This window comes from Pan paniscus, chromosome 7 (assembly GCF_029289425.2).
Source record: "Pan paniscus chromosome 7, NHGRI_mPanPan1-v2.0_pri, whole genome shotgun sequence".
NCBI lineage: Eukaryota > Metazoa > Chordata > Mammalia > Primates > Hominidae > Pan > Pan paniscus.
Window position 1 is genome coordinate 66,379,277 of NC_073256.2, and position 12,183 is coordinate 66,391,459.

At 33.3% G+C, this 12,183-nt stretch overlaps 1 protein-coding gene across 9 annotated transcripts in view; it reads left to right on the forward strand.

Annotated features, from left to right (window-relative positions):
• Positions 1 to 12,183, forward strand: part of SNTG1 (syntrophin gamma 1) — an 865,234-nt gene that overhangs the window by 811,027 nt on the left and 42,024 nt on the right. For all 9 annotated transcript variants that reach the window (XM_034966056.3, XM_063606752.1, XM_034966057.3 and 6 more), the window contains one exon: positions 9,512 to 9,622. In XM_034966056.3, coding sequence (XP_034821947.3) covers positions 9,512 to 9,622 — 111 coding nt within the window. The remainder of the gene's footprint in view (positions 1 to 9,511; positions 9,623 to 12,183) is intronic.

Sequence of the window (12,183 nt, forward strand, 5' to 3'; positions counted from 1 at the left end):
AATATATGAGACAAAGCGAAAGCAGTACTAAAAGGGAAACTTGTAGGAGTATAAGTATATATATTAAAAAAGAGGATGAAAACAAAAACTCATCTAAAAATAAGAAACATCACAAATCAGTGACCTGACATTACATCTTAAAGAAGTAGAAAAAGACGAGTAGACTGAAAGCTAGCTAGAAAGGTGAAAACAATAAAGATTAAAGTTGAAAAAAATAAAATAGATACTAGAAAGTAATGAAGAAAAATTAACAAAATTAAAGGTTGGTTCCTTGAAAAAATAACAAAATTTATAAGTCTTTAGCCTGATTGTCTCAACAAGAAGACCCAAATTACTAAAATCAGAAAAAAAGAGAAGAGACATTTTGATAATATTGTAAAAATAAATGCATTAAGAGATAATTTTATGAGCAATTGCATTTCAGAAATTTGATAACCTAGATGAAATAGATAAATTCCTGGAAATATACACACTGCCAAAGGTGAATGAATCTGTAGCTATTAAGGGGATTGAATCCATAATCATAAATCTGTCAACAGAGAAGAGGCCTGGACCACATAGCTTTATTGGTGAATTTTACCAAACATTAAAAAAACCAAAGTTATTCTCAAATTCTTACCAAAAAAAAAAAAATTGAAGGGGTGGGAATGCTTTGTAAGTCATTCTGTGAGGCCAACATTACCTTGACACCAAAGCCAGAAGAAGATGCTACAAGAAAAGAAAATAGTAGCTCAATATTCCTGATGAATATTAATGAAAAAAATTCTCAAAAAATACTAGCAAATAGAACTCAGCAACATAGTAAAAGGATTATACACCATGGCCAAGTAGTATTTATTAATGAAATTCAAGGAAGTTTCAATATATGTAAATCAATCAATGTAATACAACACCTTAATAGAATGAAGTTTAAATAAAAATACAAGAATCTTCTCAATTAATACAGAAAAATACACTTGTCAGAACGCATCAACCTTTAACAAAAAAACTTAATAAACTAGGAATAGAAGGAAATTTTAAATATGAAAAAAAGACCCACAGATAATATTATATCCAATGCTGAAAGACTGAAGGTTTTCTCCTAAATCAGGAACAAGAATACTTGCTTTGACTTCTTCTGTTTGACATGGTATTATTGACAGTTTTAGCCAGAGCTATTAAGCAAGAAAAAAAAAAAAAGCCAAAGAAAATTGAAAATTAGTAAAATTATCTCTGCTCACAGATGACATAATCTTGTATGTAGACAACTACACACACAAACACACACACATCAGATCTATTAGGCCATTCTTGGATCGGTATAAAGAAATACCTGAGACTGGGTAATTCATAAAGGAAAGAAATTTAGTTGGCTTACTGTTCTTCAGCCTATACAGGAAGCATGGTGCTGGCATCTGATGGCTTCTGGGGAAGTCTCAGGGAGTTTTTAGTCATGGTGGAAGATGAAGTGGAAGCAAGCTTGTCACATGGCAAAAATAGGAGCAGAGAGAGAGAGAGAGGAGGTGACACACATTTTTAAATGACAGGATTTCCTATGAACCCAGATTGAGAGCTCACTTATTGCCAAGGGGATGGCCCAAGCCATTCATGGGTGCAGATCTTTCAGATATCTGCCCCCGTGATCCACACACCTCCTATAAGGCCCCTTTCCAAACACTGGGGATTAGATTTCAACATGAGATTTAAGCGGGGACAAATATGCAAACTAAATAACCACACAAAACCTGTTTTGGCTAATACATAATAATAGCAAAGTCACAGTATACGAAATCAACACACATACAAAAAGAGTTGTGTATCTATACACTAACAATGAATAATCTGGAAAAGCATTTGAGAAGACAATTTTATTTACAATAACATAAAGAGAATAAAATAATTGGGGATATACTTAACCAAGTAGGTGAAAGTCTTGTATACTGAAATCTACAGAAAATTGATGAAAGAAATATAAAAGAAACAACATCCTCTGTTTATGAATTGAAAGACATATTATTATTAAGATGACAATATGATACAATGCAGTCCTCATCAAAATGTCACCGATATTTTTGAAGAAATAGAAAAGTCCGTCTTATAACTAACATAAAATTTTAAGGATCCCCAAATACCCAAAACAATCTTGAAAAAGAACAAAATTTGTAGGTCTTTGACTTCTGATTACAAAACTTATTACAAAGCTATAGTAATTAAAATAGTGTTGTCCTGTCATAGAGACTGACATAAAAACATGTAATAGAATAGAGATCACAGAATGAACCTCACATGTATGGTAAAATGATTTTCAACAAGGGTGCCAAGACCATCCAATGAGGAAAGAGCAGTGTTTTCAACTAATGGTGTTTGTTAGTAAAACAAAATACTCACCTGCAAAAGGATAAAGTTAGACCCTGGCCTTATACCATACTCAAAAATTAACTCAAAATGAGTCAAAGACCTAACTGTAAGAGTTAAAATGATAAAACTTGTAGAAGAAAGCATAGGGGAAAAGCTTCATTACTTTAAATTTGGCAATAATTTCTTTGCTATGATGCCGAAAGCTCAGGCAACAAAATTAAAGATAGATAAATTGGACAACATTAAAGTGAATGACTTTTGTACATCAAAGGATACTACAACAGAGTGCAAAGGTCACCCACAGAATGGAAGAATGTATTTGCAAATCATATATGTGATAATGGGTTGATATCCAAAATGTATAAAATGCTTATACAACTCAGTAACAACAAAACAAGCAACTCAATTCGAAATAGAACATGAGTAGATATTGCAACAAAGAATATATACAAATGGCCAGCAAGCACACAAAAAGATGACCAACATCACTAGCCATTAGTGAAATGCAAGTCAGAACCACAGGAGTTACCACTTTACATTCATTGGGATGGCAAAAATCAGAAAGAAAACAAACAAAGTTGTTGATGAGGATGTGGAGAACCTCATAAATGAAAGAGTAACCCTTTCTTTCACATTGCTGGTATAATTATAAAATGATGTAGCCTCTGAAAAACATTTGGTGGTTCCACAAAAAGTTGAACATAGGTTACCATATGATTTAATAATGCAGCTTCTCAGTATATACACCAAAGAATTGAAAGCAGGGACTTAAACAGATACTTGTACACCAATGTTCATAGCAGTATGACTCACAGTTGACAAATGGTGAATGCAACTCAAGTGTCCATCGATAAATGAATGGATAAACAAAATTGGGATTTTCAGACAATGGAATATTATTTAGCCATGGATGGGCCTCGAAAACCTTACGTTAAGTGAAATAAGCCACACACAAAAGGAGAGATGTTTTATGATTCCCCTTAAATGAAATACCTAGAATAGGCAAATTCTTAGAGACAGGAAGTAGAATAAAGGGTACCTGGGGCAGTGGGGAAAGATAAGTGAAGACATATGATTAATGGGTACAGAGTTCCTGTTTAGGATGAACAAAATATTCTGTAAATGGCTAGTGGTAATGATTACACAACATTGTGAATGTATTTAACATTCTTGAATCATACATGTAAAAATCATTACGATGCTAAATTTTATATTATGTATATTTTACCACACCAAAAGAAAATGTGAATGTTCTTTTTATTTTTATAATTGTTAATGTTAAATAATAATTTGAAATTAGAAAAGAAGGAATTATAGATCATGTAAAAATACATGAGTATATTCTACTTAATTTTGACTGTTCTTATACAAATGTTTTAGTAATAAAGTAATCAAGACATGGAGTTTTAGTACTCTAAAAGTCATGCTTTTCTTCACATAGATCTATGTTGAAATAAACTATAAAATTGTGTTAAGACCAGCTACCCCAGCTGAACGAACACACACAACACATCACACTCAAATCACATGCCTTAAATGAAAGCCTCTCAGGGATATCCACTGGCATCATTAACAAAAAACTGTGAGTCCTTTTTCATTTAAAGAAAATCTTTGGCCCACCTATTCATGAGAAAAACATCAAAAACATTACAATAGGAGCTAGTCTACAAAATACCTGACAGGACTCCTCAAAGTTTTCAAGTACAGTCTGATGAGGAACTGAGAACCTGTCACAGCCAAGTGGAGCCTAAGAAGTCACAATGAATAAATGTAACATGGCACCGTAACAGAAAAAGACATTAGGTTAAAACTAAAGATACCTAAATAAATGATAGACCTTACTTAATAATCTGCTGATATTAGTTTATTAACTGTGACAAGACACCATACTAATGTGAGATATCATTAATTGGGCAAACTGGGTGTGGAGTGGATATGAACTTTCTGATTGTCTTAATATTTTTGTAAGTCATATATATGTATAATATATATTTGCATATACATATTGCAAATATATATAATATATTATATTATAAATATATATAATATATATTATATATATACACATACACTTTTTATTTTCCCTGCAAAACATCTTTAGACTTGTAGGATGGGTTCAATGTCATTATGTAGTCAAACAATAAATGCAAGTTTACTTTTTTTTAGTGCTTTTGCTCTTCTGCAGATTGTATGCTATCTAAATATGCTATTGTGATATTGGATGATGAGGTATAGTCAAAAAACCTTACAGACTTCTGGAAGGAATTCTGATCTAGTAAGAAATGAATTTCATTATAAAACTATTAGCTCCAGATTAACACCCCCTCAGGTATTCTTGAAGCTACAAATCTGGGAAAGTAGTATAATGCACTGTAGGCCTATATAAATTGAAAAATTGTCTCCTGAAAGGGGGTAGCAGAAAATATTGACTTCAATCATGAAGGGTTATGCTGCAGTAATTCCTTGTTGCATCTTTCTGAAATGATGCACTAAACTAGTAGAATTGTTCAGACCATGGACTTAAACTTTTTCTTGAGCGTGCTACTCATATTCCTCCACATTTGTCAAACTAAGTGTGCCTCAGAAATCTAGCCTAAGTACTACAAGTTTTTTGTGTGCATGTGTGTTTTAGTCTTAAAAAATTGGCGTATAAAAATTAATATTTAAGAACACATATAAAGTAAACTGGGTACTAGGATTCTACCTTACCATATGCTTACCTTATGTATTAGTTATACAATTAAGGTGACATTCTATTATTTTATATAATCTCCATGTCGAATTTTCCTTTTACCTCTGTTACTTTAATTCTTAAATTTTGATCTTGTTTTAGTATTAATCTGTTGAAGAAAAATGCCAAAATTTTAATTTCAAACACAAAAATTTTCACACTTCGTTCCTTCCTTCTTTCTTTCCTTCCTCTCTTTTTCTCTTTCTCTCTTTCTGACAGGGCTCACTCTGTAGTGCAGTGGCATGATCACGGCTCACTGTAGCGTCAACCACCGGGCTCAGGTGATTCTCCCATCTCAATCTCCCAGGTAGCTAGGCCTACAGGCTCATGCCATCAAGTCCAGCTAACTTTTTGTCTTTTTTGTAGACAGGGTTTCATCATGTTGCCCAAGCTGTGTAAGACACAATTTTTTTAAAATGTAAGGTACATTTTTTCCCCATGTACCAAGATAGGAAAAAAGCAAAAACACACACTTTATTGAGTTGAAGGTGAAAGTTGCAATTTTTTTGTCTGGCATTGTTACCGCTCACCATTAAAATACATACGTACAAATGGAGACCATGGGTAATGTCTCCTAATTATAAACCTGTAATATCTAAGCTGAAAATATTACCACTAGGAAAAGTTATGCATATGAATATTTACTGTGGAATTGCTGGTTGGAGATAAACATTTTCTCACTCCATTTACCCTTAAATGTATTTCTTGGAACCTTTACCAATCTCATTTTCTCAGTGTCAGTGTGAGATAATATTGGAGAACAGGCATTTTACCAGGAATTATTTTACATTTTGCTAGGTGAGGGGGTACTACTTTCTCATTAGAAACTCTGCTTAAAGAGGCTAAGACCTCAAGAAATCTGGGTTTTAAGGATCACTGGTGATATGTTAAAATTGATATTCAGGATATGTTTAACTATAACTTGCTCTTCATATGACAGTGTGAATGTATTGACATAAGTGCTAATTTACAGGTGTACCTCATTTTATCATACTTTGCTTTATCGTCCTTCACATATACTGTGTCTTTTACAAATTGCAGGTTTGTGGCAACCCTGCATTGAGCCACTCTATCAGCTCTTTTTCCAACAGCGTGCACTTACTTTGTATCTCTGTGTCACATTTTGGTAATGCTTAAAATGTTTCAAAGCTTTTTAAATTACATTTGTTATGGTGTCCTGCAATTAGTAATATTTCATGTTATTATTGTAATTATTTTGGAGCACCATGAACTGTGCCCATACAAGATGGTGAATAATTTTAACCAAAAAGATGTGTGTTCTGACTGCTCCACTGACCAACTGTTTCCCACCTCTCTCCCTGTACTTAGGCCTCCCTATTCCCACAGACACAATAATTTGAAAATCAAGCTAATTAATAATCCTGCAATGGACTTTCTAAGCATTCAAATGAAAGACTCACATGCCTCTCACTTTAAAACAAAATCTAGAAATGATTACGCTTGATGAGAAAGGCATGTTGAAAACAGAGATAGGCTAAAAGCTGGGCCTCCTGTGACAAACAGTTAAGCAAGTTGTGAATGCAAAGGAAAAGTTTTTGAAGAAATGTAATAGTGCTACTCCAGGGAACACATACATGATAAGAAAGTGAAACAGCCTTTTTGCTGATATGGAGAAAGTTTTCATGGTATGGATAAATCAAACCAGCCACAACATTCCCTTAAGCCAAACCCTAATCCAGGAGAAGGCTCTCTTTTCAGATCTATGAAAGCTGATAAAGATGAAGAAGCTGAAGAAGAAAAGATTGAAGCTAGCATAGGTTTGTTCATGAGGTTTAAGGAGAGAAGCCATCTCTACACCATAAAAGTACAACGTGAAGCAGCAAGTGCTGATGGAGAAGCTACAGCAAGTTATCCGAACATCTAGCTAAGATCATTGATAAAGGTGGCTACACTAAACAATGGATTTTTAGTGTAGATAAAACAGCCTTATGTTGGAAGAAGATGCCATCTGAAACTTTCATAGGTAGGGAGGAGAAGTCAATGTCTGGCTTCAAAACTTCAAAGGACAGGCTGCCTCTCTTGTTGGGACCAATGCAGCTCGTGACTAAAGTATAGCCAATTCTCATTTACCATTCTAAACATCCTAGGACCCTTAAGAATTGTGCTAAATCTACCCTATCTGTACTCTAAATGGAATATTAAATCCTGAAGAACATCTGTTTACAACATGGTTTACTGAATATGTTAAGCCCACTATTGACACCCACTGCTTCAAAAAAACAATTCCTTTCAAAATAATACGGCTCACTAAAAATGTACCAAATTATCCAAGAACTCTGAGGGAGATGTGCAAGGAGGCTAATGTCTTCTTGTCTGCTAACACAATATCCATTCTGCAGTCCATGAATCAAGGAGTATTTTCAACTTTCAAGTCTTACTATTTAAGAAATGCACTTTGTAAGGCTATAGGTAACATAGATAAAGTGATTCCTCTGATGGATCTTGGCAGTCAATTAAAAACTTTCTAGAAAGGATTCATAATTTTAGATGCCATTACATTATCTATGATTCATGGGAGGAGGTCAAAATATCAATATAAATAGGGATTTGGAAGAAGTTGAATCAATTCTAAACCCTCTTCGGAGACTTGGAGAGGTTCAGGACTTCAGTGAAGGAAGTAAATGCAAATGCCGTGGAAATAACAAGAAAACTAAAATTATAACTGGAGCCTTGAAGATGCAACTGAATTATTGCAATCTCATGATAAAACTTTGGTGAGTGAGGAGTTTCTTCTTATGGAGGAGCAAAGAAAGTGGTTTCTTCGGATGGAATCTACTTCTTATGAAAATGCTGTGAATATTGTTGAAATGATAAAATATTTAGAATATTACATTAATTTAGTTGATAAACAGCAGGAGGATTTGAGTGAATTGACTGCAGTTCAGAAATTCTGTGGGTAAAATTCTATTCGGCTATATTGCAGGCTACAGAAAAATCTTTCATGAAACAGTCAATCAATGCAGCAGACTTCATTGCTGTCTTATTTTAAGAAATTATCACAGCCACCCCAACCACCAGCAATCACCATCCTGATGAGCCAGCAGCTGTCAGCATCAAGGCAGCACCCTCCACCAGCAAAAGGACTACGGCTCACTGAAGACTTGAATGACCCCTAGCATTTTTTAGTAATAAATTATATTTTAATTAAGGTATATACATTGTTTTTTAGGCTTAATGTCATTGTACACTTAATAGACTACAGTATAGAAACAAACATCACTTTTATATGCATTGGGAACCAAACAATTTCTGTGACTCACTTCATTGCAATACTTGCTGTTTCGTGGTGGTCTGGAACACAATCCACAAAAGCACTGAGGTATGCCTGTATATACCCCGAGGTATGCCCATATATGCTTTTATCTATCACATTTTATTCTGAAAAAGATGTGAGACATATACTCTGTTCTTTCTTTACTATTTTATCAGCGACAATAGCTTAAATAGGACTGCACTCAGAAAATATTTGACTATATCAGCTATGTTTTGTTGATCTATTTAGAAACCATAAGAAATCGTTTAAAAAATATTTGAAACAATAATTTGTTAAAAGTATTTGCTATCACATATTTAATGAGATAAAGGTATGCTAAGATAAGGTAAAACAAACTACATGGTGTGTGATCATGTTTGAACACACATACACAATTTTCTTCTTTAATGATTTATATCTTTGGTGTTTTACTTTGGACATGCATGTTTTTAGTTTCAGGACATACCAAAGAGTGAACTGCTGCACCTGCTCCCAGGAAATATGATTTATGATATAGGATAGACAAAAACTTGTTATAGACAATTCCCACTTATTGCCAATTTAACCTTTTATATCTCCATTTTTGTTATTTGGAAAGGCAACAGATTGCTGTTACTTTCTGCTTCAGAGAATTACATTTGTAGAATATGTTTCTGAAAGAGGCTCTACTTTCCAAGATATTACAGACTGATGCAGATGGCTCTATAAAATGCTTATTCTGCATCTCATGAAAGCACCATGTCAGTTTTTGTCATAAGGGTTTATTCAAGCTAATATGTCATCTTAATAAAGCGAAGGTTATTAGTTGAGCTTCAAGATGAAGTTCCAGAATGATCAATTCAAAATCACTTTGTCACTTCTATTGAAAAGGACTCAATGAAACATACAGTGCTTATTGACTGTGCACATAAGACAAGATACTAAAAGCAATTTATTTTTATGCATTTTTGCAATAATTATTTCATGGATAAAATATTTCTGAAAATTAAATGATAATATTGAATCACAAATGTTAACATTTGATAAATATTTTTAAATTTCATTTTAAAATATTGGGACATAGTACTAACTTTGTATGATTAACTTTTACCATTTAAAAAAGAACTATTTCTTGATTTGAAAGCAGATATTAATTCCACTGACTTACATTGTTTTTTTTCCCCCTTTAGGCTGTCCTTTGGAGGTATAAATTCTCTCAGCTTAAAGGTTCTTCAGATGATGGCAAGAGCAAAATCAAATTTTTGTTTCAGAATCCAGATACTAAACAGATTGAAGCAAAGGTAAACCCAAGAAATTCATCACATAACACCTCTAACTACATTAATGCCATTAAGGAACAAAGAGGGGAAACTTTCAGGGAATCACAAGACCAAAAACACACATTCTCTGCTCATCTTGAAATATCCGTCATGGCCAGAAGAATAAACTTACTTTAAGATTTTATTGGCAAATTTTCACTTAAAGGCAGCACTTAAAATAAATTACACAAAACTAATTGCATTTCTTAGTTTTAATTCCTTATGAACTGCATTTTTGTCACACTAAAATAACATCCTGGGAACTAAAGCAGTCCTTTGGTAGTTTCATTCTAAATAATAATTTAAAATACTTTGTAAAAATCTGACTATATTTACATAAATTTATATATTTACATTTTATTTACATATATTTTTTCACATATTCAAAATCTGCATTATTTTCATTACTATAATATAAAATTGACAATAACAATATTTGTATTAGAATAAATTATAAATGCATTATCCCAGTATAGAGAAAAGGGTAAATAACAAAGTGAAAAAATTGTATCTATGGACATGAAATCTCAATATAATTTTTCAACTATGAATTAAAATTACCATATTTCTATTATAGCCCTTCACTTATTAAATTCAGGGCTAAGAAGCCTTAGCCTGACATTCAGAACCTTCCCAGGAATGTCCCTTGATGATATTTTTGGCAAAGTCTCCTGTAACACTGCTCTATGTTTAGATTAGACACTCTCCTTCTTTTAACAAGGTGACTCCTTGTAGCCTGATGTATCTTCTGCTTTTCTCTCAACTGTTTTCCTTAGCTTTTTGTCTGAGTATCTCTCGAGATGTCCCATTCTTGTCTCTTACTTGTCTTTGGACTCATCTTTTCTGCCTCTTCCTAGTTCACAGGTTGTGTAATGTGGGAACTGTGTCGTTCCTACAGCGGGCTCCTTTGCCACTGCATGTGTTTCCAGGGGGTTGCCTCACTTTGTCTCCCATCAGTTTAGACAAATGCCTTACTAACTTCTTCCACTCCCTTTATTTTATATGCCTCATAAGTTTTTAACTTACATTTCTAACACAGCCTCTTCCCTAAATATAGACCCATCTCTGCACCGGCCCTTTCTCTACCTCTCGCTACTGCTCCACTTCTCCCACCTCAGCTACCACTGATCAATCATTTACTTTGTGCCAACCACTTATTTTGATAATATCAAAGAATGCATTACTCTTGTCAATTTTTTTTTACCTTTAGCTCTTGGTATATTTCTTAATCTTTCAAAGCACAGCACAAATTTTAATACTGGTGAAAGATGTTAATATTGTCAGTTCTGTATTATTCTGGCATTTATTCTGATGGGGAACCTCAACCACCAGTTGCTGACAGCGGTACAGTATTCAGTTACTTACCCCAACACTTTTTAATGAGCTAACAAACCCTTTGCAAAGGAACAAGAGTGATAAATGCAATCTAATGGCTACTAACTATGGTATTTAGATATTAATTTAGTGTAGCGTGTATTATACATGCAATTAATTATACTGACAAGTATACTAGAAATTACCTGTCAGCTACTAAGTATTATTCATTCTTGTAATTTTTGTGTTTTTAAGCTTTCTCTCATATGTAATTCATTAAGAGCTAGTGTAAGAATAGATATTTGGTTGAATGTAATTCTCGAATTGATAGGAAGTAATTATGGAATAGAAAAAAAGTAGTCTTAAAAATAATGAGACTATGACATTTGGTGAGTTGTTGAAATTCTTTAAAGTCAGCATCTCCCTTTATAAAATAAAAGAAAATAATACCTCCATAGGTAATAATGAAAATACCCAATAAAATATGATGACTATTTAAACAACAATAATGCTAGACAATCAGAATGTTGGCCAGCCCTACAGAATTGTTTAGCCATACTTGTGTGTATCACCTGAACATTACCTCTGCTGACATAAAAATTGTGTAAGAACTGGAAGCAGGACATTTGCTAACTATTGTATAACCTCTATAACCATGACTTGTGAGCAGTAAGCTAACATACCATCACAGGAGCAAAACAATCGTAGTGTAGATGTTCTTGTGTGGACATAAGCTTTTATTTATCTGGGATAAATGCCTAGAAGTGCAAATTGCACCATAGAATAGAAAATGTTTGTTTAGTTTTAAATAAAATGCCAAATTATATTCTATAGTGGCTACAGAATATAGATAACATTTTATATCCTACCAATAATGTGTAAAAGATCCAGTTTCTCTACATCCCTGCAAGGTTTGGGTATTGTCACTTAAAATTTTGGTTCTGCTCATCATAGTCTTCATTTACATATCCCTCAAGTCTGATAATGATGAACAACTTGTTATATGTATGTTATATCCTCTTTGTTATATGCCATGTATGTTATATCCTCTTTGTTGAGGAGATTTCTCTTCCTGTTTCTTGCCCATGTTCTGACAATATTGTTAGATTATAATTTTTTGGTGCCTTGTCTCTGTTTTTCTGTTAATTGTGCTAGAGGGTTTTCAAAGAAAGACATTAATTTTTACTGATTTTTATATTGTGGTCTGTAATCCATTCAATGAATTCTGC